General features: G+C 48.9%; 1 protein-coding gene across 3 annotated transcripts in view; it reads right to left on the reverse strand.

Annotated features, from left to right (window-relative positions):
• Nucleotides 1-24,615, reverse strand: part of zfr (zinc finger RNA binding protein) — a 157,426-nt gene that overhangs the window by 42,825 nt on the left and 89,986 nt on the right. For all 3 annotated transcript variants that reach the window (XM_072497212.1, XM_072497211.1, XM_072497213.1), the window contains exons 11-14: nucleotides 15,224-15,343; nucleotides 14,993-15,138; nucleotides 4,102-4,240; nucleotides 3,438-3,640 (exon numbers count right to left, since the gene is read on the reverse strand). In XM_072497212.1, coding sequence (XP_072353313.1) covers nucleotides 3,438-3,640; nucleotides 4,102-4,240; nucleotides 14,993-15,138; nucleotides 15,224-15,343 — 608 coding nt within the window. The remainder of the gene's footprint in view (nucleotides 1-3,437; nucleotides 3,641-4,101; nucleotides 4,241-14,992; nucleotides 15,139-15,223; nucleotides 15,344-24,615) is intronic.

Consider the following 24,615-nt stretch of genomic DNA (forward strand, 5'->3'; position numbering starts at 1 on the left):
GAGCCCCTCAGCGCTAAGGCCAATGGCTCAATTGCCAACGTGAACAGTAACGGGGACAGGGGGCACCCCTGTCTTGTGCCCCTATGTAATCGGAAATAGTCGGATCGTTGCCTGTTTGTAACCACGCTTGCCACCGGGGCCCCGTACAGAAGCTGAGCCCATCTGATGAACCCCTCTCCAAATCCAAATCTCTTCAGTACCTCCCACAGGTAATCCCACTCCACTCTATCGAATGCCTTCTCTGCATCCATCGCCACCACTATCTCCGCCTCCCCCTCCGGTGGGGGCATCATCATCACCCCCAGCAACCTTTGTATACTGGCATTCAATTGCCTCCCTTTAACAAACCCTGTCTGGTTGCCATGTACCACCCCTGGGACACAGTCCTCTATCCTTGTCGCCATCACTTTGGCCAGTAACTTGGCATCTACATTTAGGAGGGAGATGGGCCTGTATGACCCGCACTGCAGCGGGTCTTTGTCTCTTTTCAGGATCAGCGATATCGTCGCCTCCGACATCGTCGGGGTTAGTGTCCCCCTTTCCTTAGCCTCATTGAAGATTCTCGTCAGAAGTGGGGCCAGTAGGTCCACATATTTCCTGTAAAATTTCACCGGGAACCCATCTGGTCCCAGGGCCTTTCCTGCCTGCATGTTCCCGATTCCTTTTACCACCTCCTCCACCTCAATCTGCGCTCCCAGTCCTGTCACCTCCTGCTCCACAACCCTCAGGAACTCCAACTGGTCCAGGAAATGTATCATTCCCTCTTTCCCCTCCGGGGGTTGGGACTTATACAGCCTCTCATAAAATGACTTAAACACCCCGTTCACCCTCTCCGCCCTCTGTTCCATCCTTCCCTCCCCGTCCCTGACTCCTCCGATCTCTCTCGCCGCCCCCCTCTTCCTAAGTTGTTGGGCCAGCAGTCGGCTCGCCTTTTCCCCATATTCGTATTGTATTCCCTGTGCCTTCCTCCACTGCGTCTCCGCCTTACCCGTGGTCAGCAGGTCAAAGTCCGTGTGTAGTCTCCGTCTTTCCCTGTATAGCCCTTCATCCGGGGCCTCCGCATATTGCCGATCCACCCTCAGAATCTCCCCAATCAGTCTCTCCCTTTCTTTACCCTCTTGTTTCCCCTTGTGGGCCCTTATGGAAATCAGCTCCCCCCTAACCACCGCCTTCAGCGCCTCCCATACTACTCCCACCTGGACCTCTCCATCATCATTAATCTCTAGGTATCTTCCAATACATCCCCTCACCCTTCCACATAACCCCCTCATCCGCCAACAGTCCCATGTCTAATCTCCAAAGTGGGCGCTGCTCCTTCTCCTCTCCTAGATCTAGATCTACCCAATGTGGGGCGTGATCTGAAACGGCTATAGCCGAATATTCCGTTCCTGCCACTTTCGGGATCAGCGCCCTTCCCAGGACAAAAAAGTCTATCCGGGAGTACACTTTATGGACGTGGGAGAAGAAGGAAAACTCTTTACTCCTCGGTCTAGCAAATCTCCAGGGATCTACTCCTCCCATCTGCTCCATAAACCCCTTAAGCACCTTGGCCGCTGCCGGCCTCCTCCCAGTCATAGATCTGGACCGGTCCAGCACCGTGTTGAAGTCCCCCCCCCCCCCTACCAAATTTCCCATCTCTAGGTCCGGGATGCGCCCCAACATACGCTTCATAAAACCCGAGTCATCCCAGTTCGGGGCATATACGTTCACCAGCACCACCGCCTCACCTTGCAATCTGCCATTCACCATCACGTACCTGCCCCCACTGTCCACCACTATGGTCTTAGCCTCAAATGATACCCGTTTCCCACCAGTATTGCCACCCCCCTATTTTTCGCATCTAAGCCTGAGTGGAATACCTGTCCCACCCATCCTTTCCTTAATCTGACCTGATCCGCCAATTTCAGGTGCGTCTCCTGAAGCATAACCACATCCGCCTTCAGTCTCTTTAGGTGCGCAAATACCCTTGCCCTCTTAATCGGCCCATTCAACCCTCTCACGTTCCACGTGATCAACCGGGTTTGGGGGGCTCTTTACCCCCCCCCCCCATCGTCGACTAGCCATCCCCTTTTTTAAACTAGCTCCTCACCCGGGTCCCACGCTCCCGTTTGTCCCCCAGACGGCGCCCCCCCCCCCCGCATCAGCTCCCCCTTCCCCTCAGCAGCAGCAACCCAGTTAATCCCCCCCCCCCCCCCCGCCGCTAGAATCCCTTCTAGCTTGATTGCTCCCCCCATATTGCTTCCGGGAGTCAGCAGCAAACTCTGGCTGACCTCGGCTTCCCCCGTTTACCCTTGGCCTCCCTGCGTGAGGTCCCCTTCCTTCCTGCACCCACTTTTCCTGCCACAGTTTCCATAGCGCGGGAACAAAGCCTCTCGGCCCCGCCCCTAATGGCGCAGCTGTCCCCTTCCCCACCGGCGCCCACATTCCTTCGTGTGTGTCCCCCTTTTGGGGGGGGGGGGGGGGGGATTCTCCCGTCTAACATTTTTACAGACAAGCCCTCCCCCTCTCCTCCCTTTACAATTCCTTGCCACCACCTCGCTACTTCTTTCCAAACATCCATTCCTCAAATCTAGTCCAACTTCTCTTCTTGAATAAATGTCCACGCCTCCTCTGCCGTCTCAAAGTAGTGGTGTTTGCCCTGGTGTGTAACCCACAGTCTCGCCGGCTGCAACATTCCAAATTTCACTTTCTTCCTGTGGAGCACCGCCTTGGCCCGATTGAAACTTGCCCTCCTTCTCGCCACCTCCGCACTCCAATCTTGGTACACGCGGATCACCGCGTTCTCCCATCTGCTACTCCGTGTCTTCTTAGCCCATCTCAGGACCATCTCCCTGTCCTTGTAGCAGTGGAATTTCACCACTATTGCTCGCGGTATTTCCCCTGCCTTTGGTCTTCTCACGAGGACCCGGTATGCTCCCTCCACTTCCAGGGGCCCGTCGGGGCCTCAGCTCCCATTAAAGTATGGAGCATCGTACTCACATACGCCCCAACATCCGCTCCCTCTGCCCCTTCGGGAAGACCCAAAATCCTTAAATTCTTCCTCCTCGAGCTATTTTCCAGGGCTTCCAGCCTTTCTGTGCACCTCTTCTGTAGTGCCCCGTGCGTCTCGGTCTTCACCACCAAGCCCTGTATCTCGTCTTCGTTCTCGGCAGCCTTTGCCTTCACTCCACGGAGCTCCATCGCCTGAGTCTTTTGCGTCTCCTTCAATCCCTCAATCGCCAGCAACATCGGCGCCAGCACCTCCTTCTTGAGCTCCTCCACACATCGCCGGAGGAACTTTCTGTGTACATCATTTTATTATTGAAAAATATCACATCTACACTAATGGCTACTAGATATAAGGTTTGCTAATATCATGACAATTTAACATGAGTACCAAAATTCTCAGTGTCCAAAGAGATTTGCAGATATCAGAAGTGAACTATAAAGTGCCATACCTATCTTTAATTGCATCTTTCTTCTCATCTTCTTTATTCTTTGGTTTATCTTGTTCCGTGATGCAGTCGGACACAAGTTTAAGAGCGCGTTCAGTATGCGATACTATCTTCTGGACGGCCTGCAGCTCCTCCTCGGTTGGATAGATTGCAGCATGCTTGGTCATAACGTAGCGATCATCTGATGAGTCTGGACGTCTGGGAGGCTGAGCAGAAGTCAAAAGATAGGTGTCAAAATAATGCATTTTGTTTGCTGCAGTTACATACACTGTATTCTACTACAACAGCCAGATCTGATCAGCTAGCAATCAAAAGCATACTTTAACATTTATATTCTCCGAGTACCTAAACCACAATCTACCTTTACCAAAAAACAATTGCTGCAAACTTCAATTTATTTAATAATTGCAGAAGTAATAAGCCCTGATGCAAAACTAATTGATCTTCCACCAGCTCAGTAGACAAGTACAGGTGGAAGTTCAAAACTAGCATGCAAAGGCAGGAAGGGTATATTTCAATTTGGATAACCAGTCCCAGATGATGCACAGATTACAAAATCTGTTTTTCCAATTCCGTGAATTCCAACTCATTTCAGTCCTCAAATGTATTTTAAAAAAATCTAAACTTATTTATCAAATGAGCCTAATCTTTGTGAAAACCAACATACCAGTGGCCCCTGGGGTTGCATCATTCCTGGTCGAACACCAAGTAAACCTGGTGGATATCCATCAGCCATTCTGCGCCGGTCATCCCAGTAATGGTGTTCCTCTTCCATTCTCCTCCAGTAGATGTCCTCTTCATAGCGCCTGAAGAAAACAAAAATCTTGCTCTTTAGTCATCCTACAAAAAACATACAAAAGTTATGGAATACTTTCATCTTATTGAGATTATCTTCAAACAAAGTCAATTAAAATGCTACATCGGGGGCGTGATTCTCCACTCCCACGCCGGTTGGGAGAATCGCCTGGGCCGCCAAAAGTTCCGGGGACGCCGGTCCGACGCCCTCCCGCGATTCTCCCAAGCGGCGGGAACGGCCCGGTCGAGTTTCGCAGGCCACAGGCCAGAGAATCACCAGAGACACCCAAAATGGCGATTCTCCGGCACCCCCGCTATTCTGAGGTCCGGATGGGCCGAGCGGCCAGGCCAAAACGGCGGGTTCCCCCCGGCGCCGTCCACACCTGGTCATTGCAGTCGTGGGCAGTGTGTGAACGCTGGGGGGGGGGGGGCGGCCTGTGGGGGGGCGAGGGGGGGATCCTGCACCGGGCTTCACCTGGAATGTAGGGTGGCCCACGATCGGTGCCCACCGATCGTCGGGCCGTCCTCTCTGAAGGAGGACCTCCTTCCTTCCGCGGCCCCGCAAGATCCGTCCCCCATCTTCTTGCGGGGCGGACTTAGAGAGGACGGCAACCACGCATGCGCGGATGACGCCCGTTATGCGGCGCTGGCCGCGTCATCTATGCGCCGCCGCTTTTACGTGGGCGACAAGGCCTGGCGCGTGTAGATGACGCGGCCCCAATCCTGGCCCATTGTCAGGGCCTGAATCGGTCAGGACCGGGGCCGTTCCGCGCCGTCGTGAACCTCGGCGGCGTTCACGACGGCGCGGCCACTTCAGCGTGGGAGTGGAGAATCCCGCCCCATATGTTTGAGAATAGCTATGCTAGGAGTGGTGAGGTGGTTCTCAAATATGTTCATTTTCAGACACATTTCAGCAAGAGACAAAATTCATCCAAAGTATCTATGATAATACGCAAGTTTCTCTCTGTCAGAACTGTTTGGAATGGTCAGTTTCAGAGAAGTTTCTATCAGTGGCCATTGACTGGCGCACATAGAAGAACATGGGAGTGCACGGAGGGCTGAAACACGTGGCACACTTTAAAAAGATTTGTTCTTGGGATGTGAATGCGGTCAAGGCCAGCATTTGGTGCACATCTCAAATTGTCCCTATGGTGGTGGTGGCAAGCCGCTTTCTTGAACCGTTGTACCTACAACAGATGGGCTACAAAGTTTTGTTTGGAAGGAAATTCCAAGTTTTTGACTCCACAACAGCGAAGGAATGGTGATGTATATTTACACCTGGTTTTAAGTAGTCCCACATAGAGTCATTTTGTTATTAGGCAGTCAAAAAATGGCTATCTATTTAAGTACTACATGTCCCATTGTAAAGTAGTGCAAAGGTCTTTTGTGACCATCTGCATAGATATTAGCTGGGTGAATCAATGAACGGGCTCTTTCCCCATTCGCTGGAAGTTTGGCTGAGATTTTGTTCTCTTCCCCACCCAAAACATTGGAACATGCTCCTCCTATCGGCAGTGAAGAACATATTCTTCTGGATCCACACTAGGATCTCTGCATCTTCCACAACAGTGCCAGTGCCAGGGGAGAAGTAGCCCATGGCCATTTGCACTTGACCAAGTAGTCCACTGCTCAATGTGTTTGCAGCCAATATTCTTCCAAGGGTTTGGAAAGTGCTGCCGAAATAGCCTTAGCAAGTGCTGCTGCTGGCCATTCGTGGCAGTGTTTGCAGTGTAGAGCAAAAACAGTGAAGAATCGGCAAAAAAGTGAGAATGGTGCTTCTTGGAGGGGAAATTGCAGATAGATGTTCCCATGCAGCTGATGCCCTTATGGACGTCTTGTTGGAGTTCCTAGATCTGATTGAAATCTATCCCATTTAGCACGGTGTTAATTCCACACATGATGGAAGGTATGCGCAATACGAAGACAGGACTTCACCTCCACAAGGATTGTGCAGGGGTCACTCCTACCAATACTGTCATGGACAGATGCATCTGCGACAGTTAAATTGAGGATAGGGTTAAGTAGATTACCCCCTCTTTTTGGTCTCTGCCACAGACCTAGTCTAGCAGCTATGTCCTTTAGGACTGGTCACCTCAGTTGGTAGTGGTGCTACAGAACCACTTTTGGCGATAAGACTTTGAAATTTCCCACCTAGAGTTGATTCTGTGCCTTTGCCACCCTCAGTGTTTCTTCCAAGTGGTGTTCAACATGGAGGAAGACACATTCATCAGCTGAGAGGATGGTAAGTGGTAATCAGCAGGATTTCTTTCTTGTCCTGCCCATATTTGACCTGATGCCATGAGACCTCATGGGGTCGAGTTATGTTGAGAATGTACAGGAGGGAACTCCCTCCTGATTGTATGTGACTATGCTGCCACCTCTTGTGGGTTTGTCCTAACAGGAGGACTAGACATATCCAGAGATGGTGGTGGTTTGTCTGGAGCGTTATCTACAAGGTATGATTCTGTGAGTATGACAATGCTAGGCTACTGACTGGTCTGTGGGACAGGTCTCCCAATTTTGGCACAAGCCCCCAGATGATCATACAGAGGACTTTGCAAAGTTGACAGGACTAGGTTTGCTATTGTAGTTTCCAGTGCCTAAGTTGATCTGTCTGGTTTCATTCTTTTGTAGACTTTGTAGCGGCTTGATACAACAGTGGCTTGCTGGGCCACAAAGAGTCAACCACATTGCTGTGGGTCTGGAGTCACAACACATAGGCCAGGCCAGACCAAGTAAGGACATAAGATGGAAAGAATGGGATAGGGATGACATGTGAAGGATGGAATGCTATTGAAGAAAAAGGGCAATCCACCGTGCAAATTTAGACTCAAGGAAGGAGCAAGTAGAATCCTGAACAAAAACTGGAAAATACCAGGGAGTCAGTGGTGTAGTGGTATTGTCACTGGGCTAATAATCCAGAGACAGGGTAAAGCTCTGGGGACCTGGGTGCGAATCCCATCACGGCAAGTGACAACATTTGAATTCAATAAAGAAGATATGCTGGGATTGGTTAAGTGTGTCAAAATGGGAGAAAAATTTTCAAATGCTATTTTTTGTTCTGAGAATATTCACTGGGTTTGAATGGGAAAGCATTATAAAAACAATCATCAACATATCAGCAGTGATTCTATAGATGAAGAGAATAATAACACCGATACCCTCCAGAATTTCATATTGATTTATTTATTCTTTCATGGGCATCATCAATTGTGAGCCACTGCTGTGGGCCATTGCAGACACACCAACAGCACTGTTAGAAAGGGAGCACTTAAATAATGTATATATTCTGTGGCTTTGCATCAAGTAAAACTTTGCACTGACCAACCATGTAAAATATACTATGCCCCCAAATCAGAAAATTAAACGAACACAACAAGGTACTGCACAGATATGTTTCATTCAGTTTTTAGAACAAAAAATTGCAGAGTGCTATACAATCCAACTCCAATGGGCAATCCACCATGCAAATTTAGACTCAAGGAAGGAGCAAGTAGAATCCTGAACAAAAACTGGAAAATACCAGGGAGTCAGTGGTGTAGTGGTATTGTCACTGGGCTAATAATCCAGAGACAGGGTAAAGCTCTGGGGACCTGGGTGCGAATCCCATCACGGCAAGTGACAACATTTGAATTCAATAAAAATCTGCAATTAAAAGTCTAATGATGACCATGAAACCATTGTAGATGGTCGTAAATACCCATCTGTTTCACGAATGTCCTTTCGGGAAGGAAATCTGCCATCCTCACCTGGTCTGACCTACATGTGACTCCAGAACCTCTCTCACCCCGAGCCCACGGGTCATCCGACACCACAAACATTGCTACCTCCGGACTCAGGACCACCTCCACACCCAGCACCTCGGATATCATGTCCGAGAATCCCTGCCAGAACCCCCTCAATCTTGGACACGCCCAGAACATGTGGATGTGATTCATGGACAACCCCCCCTGCACCTATCCTCTACCCCGGCAAAGAACCTACTCACGTGTGCAGGAAGTGTCTCCCGTTACAGGAAAATCCCAAGGCTTTTTACACGTACATAAAAAGCAAGAGGGTAGCCAGGGAAAGGGTTGGCCCACTGAAGGATAGGCAAGGGAATCTATGTGTGGAGCCAGAGGAAATGGGTGAAGTACTAAATGAATACTTTGCATCAGTATTCACCAAAGAGAAGAAATTGGTAGATGTTGAGTCTGGAGAAGGGTGTGTAGATAGCCTGGGTCACACTGAGATCCAAAAAGACGAGATGTTGGGTGGCTTAAAAAATATTATGGTAGATAAGTCCCCAGGGCCTGATGGGATCTACCCCAGAATACTGAAGGAGGCTGGAGAGGAAATTGCTGAGGCCTTGACAGAAATCTTTGGATCCTCACTGTCTTCAGGGGATGTCCCGGAGGACTGGAGAATAGCCAATGTTGTTCCTCTGTTTAAGAAGGGTAGCAAGGATAATCCCGGGAACTACAGGCCGGTGAGCCTTACTTCAGTGGTAGGGAAATTACTGGAGAGAATTCTTCGAGACAGGATCTACACCCATTTGGAAGCAAATGGACGTATTAGTGAGAGGCAGCATGGTTTTGTGAAGGGGAGGTCGTGTCTCACTAACTTGATAGAGTTTTTCGAGGAGGTCACTAAGATGATTGATGCAGGTAGGGCAGTGGATGTTGTCTATATGGACTTCAGTAAGGCCTTTGACAAGGTCCCTCATGGTAGATTAGTACAAAAGGTGAAGTCACACGGGATCAGGGGTGAGCTGACAAGGTGGATACAGAACTGGCTAGGCCATAGAAGGCAGAGAGTAGCAATGGAAGGATGCTTTTCTAATTGGAGGGCTGTGACCAGTGGTGTTCCACAGGGATTAGTGCTGGGACCTTTGCTGTTTGTAGTATATATAAATGATTTGGAGGAAAATGTAACTGGTCTGATTAGTAAATTTGCAGACGACACAAAGGTTGGTGGAATTGCGGATAGCGATGAGGACTGTCAGAGGATACAGCAGGATTTAGATTGTTTGGAGACTTGGGCGGAGAGATGGCAGATGGAGTTTAATCCGGACAAATGTGAGGTAATGCATTTTGGAAGGTCGAATGCAGGTAGGGAATATACAGTGAATGGTAGAACCCTCCAGAGTATTGAAAGTCAAAGAGATCTAGGAGTACAGGTCCACAGGTCACTGAAAGGGGCAACACAGGTGGAGAAGGTAGTCAAGAAGGCATACGGCATGCTTGCCTTCATTGGCCGGGGCGTTGAGTATAAGAATTGGCAAGTCATGTTGCAGCTGTATAGAACCTTAGTTAGGCCACACTTGGAGTATAGTGTTCAATTCTGGTTGCCACACTACCAGAAGGATGTGGAGGTTTTAGAGAGGGTGCAGAAGAGATTTACCAGAATGTTGCCTGGTATGGAGGGCATTAGCTATGAGGAGCGGTTGAATAAACTCGGTTTGTTCTCACTGGAACGAAGGAGGTTGAGGGGCGACCTGATAGAGGTCTACAAAATTATGAGGGGCATAGACAGAGTGGATAGTCAGAGGCTTTTCCCTGGGGTAGAGGGGTCAATTACTAGGGGGCATAGGTTTAAGGTGAGAGGGGCAAGGTTTAGAGTAGATGTACGAGGCAAGTTTTTTACGCAGCATCGTACATGGCTGCAGGGTGAACAGGGATGGGAACTGAATGTCCCAGGGTTTTCAGTATTTAGGAAGGACAGGCATAAAAGAAAAGGTGGTGGCATGGCACTGCTGGTTAAAGAGGAAATTAACAGTAGTTGGAAAGGATATTAGCTCTGACAATGTGGCATCTGTATGGGTAGAGTTGAGAAATACCATGGGGCAAAAAAACATTAGTGGGTGTCATATATAGACCCCCAAACTGCAGTGGTGAGGTTGGGAATGGCATTAAACACGAAATTAGAGATGCATGTAATAAGGGAATATTGGTGATCATGGGTGATTTTAATCTTCACATAGATTGGGCAAATCAAATTAGCCACAATGCCGTAGAGTGTTCCTGGAGTGTTTACGGGATGGTTTTCTTGACCAATATGTGGAGGAACCAACTAGAGCGCAGGCCATCTTAGACTGGGTACTGTGTAATGAGAAGGGAATCATTGCCAATCTGGCTGTACGGGACCGCTTGTGGTTGAGCGACCATAACATGATGGAATCTTTTATCAAGATGGAGAGTGAAGTAGTTGATTCGGAGACTAGGGTGCTGAATCTTAATAAAGGGAACTTTGAAGATATGAGGTGTCAGTTGGCCTTGATAGATTGGGGAGAGTTACTTAAAGGGATGACAGTGGATAGACAATGGCAAACATTCAAGGAACACATGGGGGAACTACAGCAACTGTTCATTCCTGTCTGGCAGAAAAGCAAAGGGGGTAAGAGGGCCAATCCATGGCTTACAAAGGAAATTAGAAATTGTATCCGATCCAAGGAAGAAGCATACAGATTGACCAAGAAAAATAATAGGTCTGGAGGATTGGAAGCAGTTTAGAATTCATCAAAGGACAAAGAGATTGATTAAGGAGAAAGAACAGTACGAAAGGAAGCTTGCAGGGAACATAAAGACTGACACGAATTTATATTCTATAGAGATGTGAAGAAAAAGAGATTGGTAAAGAGAAATGTAGGCCCCCTACAGACAGAAACAGGGGAATGCATAATAAGGGACAAAGAAATGTCTGAGCAATTGAATACATACTTTGGTTCGGTCTTCACAAAAGAGGATACAAATCAGATACCAGAAGTGCTGGAAAATGAAAGGTTTAGTGAGAGGAAAAACCGAGGGAGATCAACATTAGTAGAGAAACGGTGCTGTGAAAATTGATGGGATTGAAGGCGGGTAAATCCCCAAGGCCTCAGAATCTGCATCAAAGAGTGCTTAAGGAGGTGGCTCTGGAAATAGTGGACGCATTGGTGGTCATCTTCCAGGATTCTATAGACTCTGGAACAGTCCCTACAGATTGGAGGGTAGCTCATGTCACTCCAATATTCATAAAGGGAGGTAGAGAGAAAGCAGGGAATTATAGACCAGTAAGCTTAACATCGGTAGTGGGGAAAATGCTTGAATCCATTATCAAGGACTTTATAGCGGAACATTTAGAAGGAAGTGGCAGGATCAGTCAGAGTCAGCATGGATTTATGAAGGGAAAATCATGCTTGACAAATCTGTTGGAATTCTTTGAAGAGGTAGCCAATACAGTCGACAAGGGGGAGCCAGTCGACGTGATATATTTGGACTTTCAGAAGGCGTAAGTCCCGCATAAGAGATTATTGTGCAAAACTAAAGCGCATGGGATTGGGGGAAATGTATTGAGGTGGATAGAAAACTGGTTGGCAGAGAGGAAACAAAGAGTAGAGATTAATGGGTCCATTTCAAATTGGCAGGCAGTAACTAGGTGGGTACCACAGGGATCGGTGCTGGGACCCCAGCTATTCACAATATATATTAATGATTTGGATGAGGGAACAAAATGTAACATCTCAAAATTTGCAGATGATACCAAGTTAGGTGGGAGGGTGAATTGTGACGAGGATGAAGGGATCCTACAGCATGATCTGGACAGGTTGGGCGAGTGGGCAAATCAATGGCAGATGCAGTATAATTTGGATAAGTGTGAGGTTATTCACTTTGGAAGCAAAAACAGGAAGGCAGATTACTACCTGAATGGTTGTAAATTCTGAGGGGAGTGTGCAGCGGGATCTGGGTGTCCTTGTGCACCAGTAAGGTAAGCATGCAGGTGCAGCAGGTGGTAAAGAAGGCTAATGGTATGTGGGCCTTCTTTGCGAGAGGTTTTGAGTGCAGGAGCAGGGATGTGTTGCTGCAATTGTACAGATCCTTGGTGAGGCCACACCTGGAGTATTGTGCGCAATTTTGGTCTCCTTCTCTGAGAAAGGATGTTCTTGCTCTCGAGGGAGTGCAGCGAAGGTTTACCAGACTGATTCCAGGGATGGCGGCACTGCCATATAAGGAGAGATTGACTCGGTTGGGATTGCTCTTGCTGCAGTTCAGAAGAATGAGGGGGATCTCATAGAGACTTGTAAAATTTTAACGGGACTAGACAGGGTAGATGCAGGGAAGATGTTACAAATGATGGGTGTGTCCAGAATCAGGGGTCACAGTCTGAGGATTCAGGGTTATCCATTTCGGACAGATATAAGGAGACATTTCTTCATACGAAGAGTGCTGACCCTGCGGAATTCATTACCACAGGAAGTAGTTGATGCTAAAACACTGAATATATTCAAGAGGCGGCTAGATATAGCACTTGGGGAGAATGGGATCAAAGGCTATGTGGAGGAAGCAGGATTAGGCTATTGAGTTGGATGATCAGCCATGATCGTGATGAATGGCAAAGCAGGCTCAAAGGGCCAAAATGCTTCCTCCTGCTCCTATCTTCTATGTATCTATGTAAGTTTGCTGCCTACACGGCCGTAGTGGGTAGGATCTCGAACGACGATGAGTCAGAGTACAGGAGGAAGATAGAGAACCAGAGAACCTAGTGGAGTGGTGTAACGACAACTATCTCTCCCTCAATGTCAACAAAACTAAAGAGCTGGTCATGGACTTCAGGAAGCAAAGTATCGTACACACCCATGTCTGCATTAATGGTGCCGAGGTGGAGGTGGTTGACAGCTTAAATTCCTAGGTGTGCACATCACCAACAATCTGTCCTGGTCCACCCATGTCAACCAAGAAAGCACAACAACCCCTATACTTTCGCAGAAAAATAAGGAATTTCGATATGTCAACATGGACTCTTACCAACTTTTACTGATGCACCATAGAAACCATCCAATCTGGCTGCTTCACAGTCTGGTATGGCAACTCCTTGGCCCAAGACCGGAAGAAACTACAGAGTCGTCAACACCGCCCAGTCCAACACACATACCCACCATCCATTCATTGACTGTCTACACCTCCCGCTGCCTTGGAAAAGTGGGCAGCACAATCAAAGACCCCTCCCACCTGGCTCACTCACTCTTCCAACTTCTTCCATCGGGCAAAAGATACAAAAGTCTGAGAACACGCACCAACAGATTCAAAAACAGTTTCTTTCCCGCTGTTACCAGACTCCTAAACGACCCTCTTATGGACTGATCTGATCTCTCAAACATTGTTTCTACAGAGTAGTACTACACCCCTGGATGCTTCACCCGATGCCTGTGTCTATGTATTTACATTGTATATTTTATGTTTGCCCTACGTATTTTCTTTTCATGTATGGAATGATCTGTCGGAGCTGCACGCAGAACAATACTTTTCACTGTATCTCGGTACACCTGACAACAAACAAATCCATCCATCCATTAATAAAACTCATCAATTGCTGCATCGGCAGTTCCCCCTCCACCATTTTCCCAACTTGCACTGCGCCACGAGTCTCCTCCATCTCCTGGGCCAAGACCCTCACCGACTTTAACCAGGTTTGATACCCCGTAGACATTCCAATCTGGGGTAGAAACAACCACCTTCCACTTTTCTGACACTTTATCCATCAAAATCCCCCATTAATCGGGTAAAAAGGACCAAAACTGACACCTCCAGGCAGGAGCCACCTAGTGTGCGACCGATCAGACCATGGCCATCACCGGAAGTCTGATTTGAAAATTCTGACATCAATACTAGCCCATAGAGATAACAGAATAACTGAGGTTATACACTCAGATCAAACTGGACTTATAACAGGGTGCTGGAGACGATTTTCACTGGCTCCTGAATATCACGACATGCCCAAAGTAGTGGTGTAAAGGCCATGATTTTGTCTACAAACAGCGATAAGGCATCTGATCAAGTGTCATAGGCAGTGGGTGGCACGTGGTGCAGTGGTTAGCACTGGGACTGCGACGCTGAGGACCTGGGTTCGAATCCCGGCCCTGGGTCACTGTCCATATGGAGTTTGCACATTCTCCCCATGTCTACATGGGTTTCACCCCCACAACCCAATGATGTGCAGGGCAGGTAGATTGGCCACGCTAAATTGTCCCCGAATTGGAAAAAATAAATAATTGGCTACTACTCTAAATTTTTTTTTTTAAATTAATTTTTTTTAAAAAAAGTGTCATGGGTGTATCTATTTTGGACTTTAGTGCGCCTGGGGTTTGAACCTAATTTTGTGAAATGGGTCCAGATTCTTTATTTCCGCAGGCCTCTGTTAGAGCAAATGGTCATCTATTTGTAGCCCTTCAGCTATGGAGGGGGACAAGACATGGTTATCCTCTGTCCCTCCTTCTGTTTGCAATATGTAGAGAGCCCTTAGCACAAATGGTGAGAGACAATAAGAACATAAACGGTGTTATAGTTGGGAAGATTGTCATTATATGGTGCCGATATACTGCTATACTTATCAGATCCTTCATCAATATTTTACTTGAGAGTATTAAAAGGTTTGGCTATTATTTAGGGTATAAAGTTAACATTCATGAAACTGACGCAATGGAGATAAGTGGACAGATCCCATAAGATATAGGCGCAGAATTTAAAGGCACTTTGAGTCTTAATATAGTTGTGGCTGTGGAGGACAAGTCACTGAGTGCCTTTAAGACAGAGATAGATAGGCTCTTGATTAATAAGGGGATCGCAGATTACGGGGAGAAGACAGGAGAATGGGGATGAGAAACATATCAGCCGTGATCGAATGGCAGAGCAGATGTGATGGGCCAAGTGGCCCAATTCTTAAATTTTAATAACTTTTAAGACCGTTGGAATTCCTAATAAATATACAAATTCATAATAGCAGTCTACTCAAAATGATCAGCTGATTACCTCATTTCCATACGCCAGCGCTCCTCTTCTTCTCTCCGTCTCCAGTATTCTTCCTTCTGCATTTGCTTTCTCATTTTTTCTTCTTGGATTTTTCTTGCTCTGATGCTGGGCTTTACTTCAACTTGTAATTCAGGATTAACTTTTTTCTTATTTAGAAGGAAGGAAGAAATATTTTACTCCATTGTTGAAACCGAGTTGATGGCTAATCATTTTTTTTGACTCGATACTTACCTTATACTGCAGTCTATGTCTTCTCCCTTTCAAGTGCATTTCCTTTGCATTAGGGTCATTGAAACTGCATTCACACAACTTACAGTGGAAACGAATCACTTTGCCTTCATCATTTCGAACCTTTTAAAAGGAAGGAAAGATCCATTTAAGAAATAGATCTTGATATTTTTTGCTAGAAGCTACTTTGGCATGAGAAAGCTCAAGGTTCTAGCACAAAAGCGCAGTCTCCCAAGTTTCCAGCATCTTTGTCACCCTGTGCACTGGGCTGAATAGGGAACAACATAGAAAATAGGAGCAAGAGGAGGCCATTGGCTCTTCACGCCTGCTCAGCCATTCATTATCATGGTTGATCATCCAACTCAACAGCCTAATTCCACTTTCCCCCCCATATCCTTTCATTCTCTTCGCACTAAGTGCTCTATCTAACTGCTTCTTGAAAACACAATGATTTGCCCTCAACTACTTCCTGTGGTAATGAATTCCACAGGCTCACCACACTGGGTGAAGAAATTTCTCCTAATCTCTGTCCTAAATCATAGAATTTACAGTGCAGAAGGCCATTCGGCCCATCGAGTCTGCACCGGCCCTTGGAAAGAGCGCCCCACCCAAGCCCATGCCTCTACCCAATCCCCGTAAGCCCACCTAACCTTTTTGGACACTAAGGGCAATTTATCATGGCCAATCCATCTAACCTGCACATCTTTGGACTGTGGGAGGGAACTGGAGCACCCGGAGGAAACCCACGCAGACAACGTGAGAACGTGCAGACTCCGCACAGACAGTGACCCAAGCCGGAAATTGAACCTGGGACCTTGGAGCTGCAAAGCAACTGTGCTAACCACTGTGCTACCCTACAGATAAATGATCTACCCATAGTCTCAGGCTGTGGACCCTAGTTCTGGACACACCCACCATCAGGAACATCCTTCCTGCACAACCCTGTCTAATTCTCCCTCATGCATATTCTAAATTAACCAAATGTTTTGAGAGGAAGGACACAAGAGTTAGTTTTTTTTTTAATAAACATTTTATTGAGGTTTTATTTACGGTTTTACAACAACAAAATAAACAATGTACACTAATTTATAAACATAGTGCAAAAGCTGTCTTCCTCCCTTACAGGTCCCACCTTTACTAACCCCCTACTCGAAACTAAGCTAACCCCCAGCCCACCCCTCCTTCTGCTGACAGTTAATTTTCTGCAAAGAAGTTGACGAATGGCTGTCACCTCCAGGCGAACCCTAACATTGACACTCTCAAGGCAAACTTGATTTTCTCCAAACAGAGAAAGCTAGCCATGTCAGTTAGCCAGGTCTCCATCGTCGGGGGCTTTGGGTACCTCTAAGCTAATAGAATCCGTCTCTGGGTTACCAGGGAAGCAAAGGCTAGAACGTCTGCCTCTTTCTCCTCCTGGATTCCCGGGTCTTCCGACACTCCGAAAATTGCCACCTCTGGACTCGGTGCCACTCTTGTTTTTAAACACTTTGGACATGACATCCGCAAACCCCTGCCAGAAACCCCTAAGCTTTGGGCATGCCCAGAACATATGGACATGGTTCGCTGGCCCTCCCGCACACCTATCTTCTACCCCAAAGAACCCCTGCTCATTGGGCCGCTGTCATGTGGGCCCGGTGAACGACCTTGAATTGTATCAGGCTGAGCCTGGCACATGTTGTGGACGCGTTGACTCTCCTCAACACGTCCGCCCAGAGACCATGCTCTATCTCTCCTCCCAACTCCTCTTCCCACTTGCACTTCAGCTCCTCTGTCTGCATCTCCTCTGACCCCATCAGTTCCTTGTAAATGTCAGAAACCCTCCCTTCTCCCACCCACACTCCAGAAACTACCCTGTCCTGTATCCCCCGTGGTGGTAGGAGCGGGAAGGTTGAGACCTGCCTGCGTAGGAAGTCCCGTGCCTGCAGGTACCTAAATTTGTTTCCACTCGCCAATCCAAATTTCTCCTCCAGCTCCCTCGGGCAAGAAAAGCTCCCCTCTATAAAAAAATACCCCATCCTCTCTATCCCTGCTCTCTGCCATCTCTGGAACCCTCCATCCAGCCCTTCTAGGGCAAACCGGTAATTATTACAGATTGGAGACCACACCGATGCTCCTCCGCTCACTCCATTGCCCCCAGACCCTTAGGGTCGCGACCACCACGGGGCTGGTGGAGTACCGTGCCGGCGGGAACGGCAGAGGCGCCATTACCAATGCCCCCAAACTGGTGCCCTTGCATGAAGCCGCCTCCACACGCTCCCATACTGACCCTCCCCCCACCACCCACTTCCTGATCATGGCAAGATTCGCCGCCCAATAGTAATTACTAAAGTTCGGCAACGCCAGCCCGCCCTCCTCCCAGCTCCGCTCAAGCATCCCCTTTTTTACTCGCGGGGTCTTACCCGCCCATACAAAGCCAGTGGTCACCTTATTGACCCATCTAAAGAAGGACCGTGGAATAAAGATGGGGAGACACTGAAACACAAACAGGAATCTCGGGAGGATCATCATTTTCACTGTCTGCACCCTCCCAGCTAGTGACAACGGAAGCACATCCCACCTCCGAAAATAGTCCTTCATTTGGTCTGCTAATCAGGCCAAATTTAACTTGTGCAGCCATTCCCAGTCCCGTGCCACCTGGATGCCTAGGTATCGAAAGCTTCCCCCTACCACCCAAAAAGGCAGCTCCCCCAATCGCCTCTCCTGCCCCCTTACCTGGACCGCAAACATCTCACTTTTCCCCATATTTAGTTTATCCCGAAAACCGGCCAAATTCCCCCTGAATCCTCAATTTCTTCCATCCCCTCTAGTGGGTTCGAAACATACATGAGCAGGTCGTCTGCATAAAGCGAGAATCTGTGTTCCACTCCCCCCAGATCAGCCCCCGGAGGCTCTCAGCGCAATTGCCAGCGGCTCTATGGCGAACGCGAATAACAGTGGGGAGAGGGGGCATCCCTGTTCCGTCCCCCAATGCAGCCTGAATAGTCCGATGTTGACCTATTCGTCCATAAGCTCGCAACAGGAGCCTGATACAACAACCTGACCCAGCCAATAAAGCCCTGCCCAAATCCAAACCGCCCCAGTACCTCCCACAGATATTCCCATTCCACCCGATCAAAAGCCTTTTCTGCATCCATTGCGATCACTACCTCCGCATCCCTACCTTCTGGAGGCATCATAATCACATTTAACAACCTTCTTACATTGGCTGCCAACTGCCTACCCTTAACAAATCCCGCCTGGTCCTCCCCAATCACATCCGGAACAGTCTTCAATCCTAGAGGACAAGATTTTGGCCAGCAATTTAGCGTCCACATTTAATAGGGATATCGGCCTGTAGGACCCGCACAGCTCCGGATCCTTGGCCCGCTTCAGGATCAATGATATCGTGGCCTGTGACATCGTCGGGAGAAGCACCCCACACTCCCTTGTCTCATTGAATGTCCTCATCATCAACAGCGGCCCCAATATCCTAGAGTTCTTTTTATAAAACTCCACTGGGTACTCATCCGGCCCTGGGGCTTTACCCAACTGCATGGCCTTCAGCCCCTCTGCGATCTCTTCCAACCCGATCAGGCCCCCAGCTCGTCTACCAACCCCCCGTCCACCTACGGGAAATTCAGCCCCCCTAAACAGTGCCTCCAGCCCAGCTGGGGGTTCCGACCCATACAGTCTACTGTAAAACTCCCTTGAACGCCTTATTCACTCCTGCTGAGTCTCCAACCAGGTTCCCGTTCTTTACATTCCCTATCGCCGTGGTGCCTCCCTCTTTCTAGGCTGCTGCGCAAGCATTCTGCTGGCCTTCTCCTCATGCTCATAGATTGGCCCCCCTCGCCTTCCTCAGCTACTTTTCTGCCCTCCCTGTAGTTAACAAGCCAAACTCCGCCTGTAGCCTCCGTCGTTCCCTTAGAGGCCCTGCCTCTGGGGCCTCCACATACCTCCTGTCGACCTGCGATGTCTCCTTTATCAGTCGGTCCGTCTCTGCTCTGTCTGCCTTCTGCCTATGGGCCCGTATCGAGATCAGTTCCCCTCTAACCACTGCCTTCAATGCCTCCTAGACCACCGCCGCCGAAACTTCACCCGTGTCGTTGACTTGCAGGTGATTCTGAAAACATTTCCTCAGCTGCCGCACACCCCCTCAACAGCTAAGAGTCCCACGTCCAGCCTCCAGTGCGGGCGCTGGCTACTCTCCTTGCTAACCTGTAGGTCAACCCAGTGCGGGGCATGATCTAAGGTTGTGATCGCCGAAAACCCCGTGTCCACTATCCCTGTCAGTAGAGCCCTGTTCAAAATTAAAAAATCAATCCGGGAGTACACTTTATGTACGTGTGAGTAGAAGGAGAATTCCTTCACTCTCGGCTGCCCAAATCTCCATGTGTCCATGCCCCCCATCTGCTCCATAAACCCCTTTAGCTCCTTTGCCATTGCTGGCACCCTGCCCGTCCTGGAGCTCGACCGGTCTAACCCGGGGTCAATAACTGTGTTAAAGTCCCCTCCCATGACCAACTTATGCGAATCCAGGTCCGGGATCTTCCCCAGGATCCTCTTTATAAACTCCACATCATCCCAATTTGGCGCGTACACATTTACTAGTGCGAGCGGCAACCCCTCCAGCTCCCCACTGACCATAATGTGCCGACCTCCCATATCCGCAACTATTCTTCCCGCCTCAAATACCACTTGCTTATTAATCAGGATCGCGACCCCTCCAGTCTTCGAGTCCAGCCCCGAGTGAAAAACCAGTCCGACCCATCCCTTCCTCCATCTAATCTGATCAGTTACTCTAAGGTGCGTCTCCTGCAACATTACCACGTCCGCCTTCAGTCCTCTCAAATGCGCGAACACGGCCCATTTAGCCCTCTCACATTCCATGTGATCAGCCTAGTTGGGGGGCTCATCGCCCCCCCCGCCCTCCCTTTGCCAATCAGCCATCACCTTTCTTGGGCCAGTCTCCAGCCCGCACCCCAGGCAGCCTCTGTCCCCGACCTCCTTTCTGTCCCACAGCAAACGTCCCTCCCCCGTCAGCAGAACATTTCCCCCCACTAGTAACAGTACTATGTAAACCAACCCCTTCAACAAGCAAAACATCTGCTCACCCCCCCCCACTGCACTTCCGTGAGCTTGCCCACTCAGCTAGCTTGGTGACCCCCACCCATGGCGCCAGACATTCTCCCACCTATTGTTTGTGTCCCCCCCACCCCCCATCCCGACACATATTCAAAAGAAAAGCAATCCCAACACAATTGCCCCCAAAAAACAAAGGAAAGATCAAACAGAAGATCCAACATCTAACAAACACACCTCCATCTCCCATCAGTGCAAATGTAAACTTAACTCACTCAGCTCTGCAACAGGCCCCAAATCAATACAGAAGGCATTGCAAATAACGTCCAAAAAAACATGCAACTTTTTTTAAACATGAGCGCTGCAGCAAAGTTCAAGACCTCAATCCGCCACCAGTCCTTTCCTTCTCGCGAAGTCCATCTCTTCCTCGGGCGACTCAAAATAAAAATGTTGCTCCTCGTACGTGACCCTGAGACGGGCCGGATATAGCAGTCCAAACTTTTTCTTAAAAAGGGTAGCCTTTATCTGATTGAACCCCGCTCTTCTTCTGGCCACCTCCGCACTCAGATCCTGATAGATCCGCAGAATACTGTTCTCCCATTTACAACTCCGTGTCTGCCTGGCCCAAGGTAAAATACGCTCCTTGTCCAAGTACCTGTGGAATCTCACCACCAATGCCCGGGGCGGGGGGGGGGGGGGGGGGGGGGGGGGGGGGGGTGTCCCCCACTTATGGCTTCCTCGCGAGCGCTCTGTGAGCCCTGTCCGCCTCCAAGGGTCGGGAGAACGTCCCATCCCCCAGCAACTTCTCGAACATGCCCGCTATTATGCCCCAGCGTCTGCTTCTCCGGACCCCTCCGGGAGACCAACAATTCTCAAGTTCTGCCAGTGGGACCTATTCTCTCGGTCCTCCTCCAGCAGCCTTTTCTGCTGGTCTCAGCATGCCCACCTCCAACTCCACCGCAGTTTGATGTTCCTCCTGCTCAGCTAGCGCCTTCTCTGCTTTCTGGATCGCCCGATCTTGGGCATCCAATCTAAGTTACAGCCGCGCAATCGATTCTTTAATCGGGTCCAAGCATTCCTGTTTCTGCTTGGCGCAGCCCTCCTGAATAAACTGCATCAGCTGCTCTGTCAACCACTGGGTCGACAAGCCAGGACTCCGGTCATCCACCATGCTTTCTCCCGCTGCAACGTCAGCCCAAGCCTTCTCCGTTCGTCTATTTCTTCCTTTGCGAGTACTTCTAGTCCGCCTCTCCATGCACCGATGTACGGATCCACTGTACAATTGCCTCTACCATCAATCTACCGAATCAAGTCCAAATAAAATCGGGGGGAAAGGTCCAAATGTCCGACCCAAGCGGGAACCACCAAATGTGCGACCTACTCCTTCATAGCCACCACCGGAAGTCCACAAGAGTTAGTTTTTAAAAAATATATATATTTTATTCAAGATTTTTGGCCAAACATAACAGTACGTAGTGTTTCTTTTACACAACAATAAAACAATATAAATAACAGTGGCCAGTTTTAAACAGATAAATAAATAATATATAAACAAAAACAAAACTGAATGGCAACTACCTTGTCCAAAATAAATACTCTCCAAAAATACAATCCAACATACAATTACCTATAACAAATACCTATACATATTATACATATACAATAACATCTCTGAGAGTCCGTTCGATTCCTCCTCCTCCTCCCCCCCCCCCCCCCCCGGGTTGCTGCTGTTGTCTACTTCTTTTCCATTCCCTCTATCTTTCTGTGAGGTAATCGACGAACGGTTGCCACCGCCTGGTGAACCCCTGAGCCGAACCCCTTAACACGAACTTAATCCGTTCTAACTTTATAAACCCTGCCATGTCGTTTATTCAGGTCTCCACACCCGGGGGTTTGGCTTCCTTCCACATTAACAATATCCTGCGCCGGGCTACTAGGGACGCAAAGGCCAACACGTCAGCCTCTCTCGCCTCCTGCACTCACGGCTCTTCTACAACCCCAAATATAGCCAACCCCCAGCTTGGTTCGACCCGGACCCCCACCACCTTCGAAAGCACCTTTGCCACCCCCACCCAGAACCCCTGTAGTGCCGGGCATGACCAGAACATGTGGGTGTGATTCGCTGGGCCTCTCGAGCATCTTGCACACCTATCCTCTACCCCAAAAAATTTACTAAGCTGTGCTCCAGTCATATGCGCCCTGTGTAACACCTTAAATTGTATCAGGCTTAGCCCGGCACACGAGGACGATGAGTTTACCCTACGTAGGGCATCAGCCCACTGCCCCTCCTCAATCTCCTCCCCCAGTTCTTCTTCCCATTTCCCTTTCAGCTCATCTACCATGATCTCCCCCTCGTCCCTCATTTCCCTGTATATGTCCGACACCTTACCACCCCCCCACCCATGTCTCTGAGATCACTCTATCCTGCACCTCCTGCGTCGGGAGCTGCGGGAATTCCCTCACCTGTTGCCTCGCAAAAGCCCTCAATTGCATGTACCGAAATGCATTCCCTTGGGGCAACCCATATTTTTCCGTCAGCGCTCCCAGACTCGCAAACGTCCCATCTACAAACAGATCTCTCAGTTGTACTACCCCAGCTCTTTGCCATGCTCCAAATCCCCCATCCATTCTCCCCGGAACGAACCTATGATTGTTTCTTATCGGGGACCGCACCGAAGCTCCAGTCCTTCCCCTATGCCGTCTCCACTGCCCCCAAATTTTCAATGTAGCCACCACCACCGGGCTTGTGGTGTATTTCTTTGGTGAGAACGGCAACGGTGCCGTCACCATTGCTTGTAGGCTAGTCCCCCTGCAGGACGCCCTCTCCAATCTCTTCCACGCCACTCCCTCCCCTTCTCCCATCCACTTACACACCATTGAAACATTGGCGGCCCAGTAGTACTCACTTAGGCTCGGTAGTGCCAGCCCCCCCCCTGTCCCTACTACGCTGCAAGAATCCCCTCCTCACTCTCGGGGTCTTCCCAGCCCACAGAAAACTCATAATACTCTTCTCGATTCTTTTTTAAAAAGCCTTCGCGACCACCACTGGGAGGCACTGAAACACAAAAAGGAATCTCGGGAGGACCACCATTTTAACCGCCTGCACCCTACCTGCCAATGACAGGGACACCATGTCCCATCTCTTAAAGTCCTCCTCCATCTGTTCCACCATCCGCGTTAAATTAAGCCTGTGTAATGTACCCCAATTCTTGGCTATCTGGATCCCCAAGTACCGGAAGTCCCTGGTTACCTTCCTCAACGGTAAATCCTCTATCTCTCTGCTCTGCTCCCCTGGATGCACCACAAACAACTCACTTTTCCCCATGTTCAGTTTATACCCTGAAAAATCCCCAAACTCCCCAAGTATCCGCATTATCTCTGGCATCCCCTCCGCCGGATCCACCACATATAGCAACAAATCATCCGCATACAGAGATACCCGGTGTTCTTCTCCCCCCCTGAGTACTCCCCTCCACTTCCTGGAATCCCTCAATGCTATGGGCAGGGGTTCAATCGCCAGTGCAAACAAGAGTTAGTTTTTGATCAACAAACTACATCTGCACACAAAATTGGCCAATAATCCAACCCAGTTGCCAGAATGAATCAACTTAGCAATCCGCTTGTGCAACATTATAAAGCAGGACTGTACTCCTGATTGCACCACCTTGGAGAAAGACATGTCAAAATACCTCTAAGCTTTAAAACCAATAAACATATCCGTGGAGATTTGTGGCCAAGGAGCAAGGAATATTCATTCTACTCTCATGTGCACAAGGCATACTCCAGGATCGAATTTTATACTGGATAAAACATTGCTAGCATAGTATCGGACCATGCACCATATTGGCGAGACCTACAGGTGAACACAGGAAATTCTCAGCGCCCACAGTGGAGGCTAGATGCGGGGCTGTTAGCAGACGACAAGTATTGTGAGCGTGTGAGGGAGGCCATTCGGGGGTATATAAAAAATAACGACACAGGAGAGACTGCGACTGTGGTGGTGTGGGAGACATTGAAAGCGGTCATCAGAAGGGTATATATTTCGATTCGGAACCATAGGGAAAGGGCTGAACGGGCGAAGTTGGACAGGCTAGTAGGAGAAATCTTACATGTGGATAGGAGATATGCGGAGTCTCTGAATGAGGAGCTCCTGAAGGAGCGTCAGAGACTTCAAATGGATTTTGGGCTCCTCTCCACAGGCAAGGCGGAGGGGCAGCTGAGGTGGGTAAAAGGGGCAGTATATGAATATGGGGTGAAAGCTAGCAGGGTGTTGGCACATTGGCTGAGGAAGCAGGAGGCGGCGAGAGAAATAGGAAAAATTAAGGATATGAGGG

This window comes from Scyliorhinus torazame, chromosome 3 (genome assembly GCF_047496885.1).
Source record: "Scyliorhinus torazame isolate Kashiwa2021f chromosome 3, sScyTor2.1, whole genome shotgun sequence".
Classification (NCBI taxonomy): Eukaryota; Metazoa; Chordata; class Chondrichthyes; order Carcharhiniformes; family Scyliorhinidae; genus Scyliorhinus; species Scyliorhinus torazame.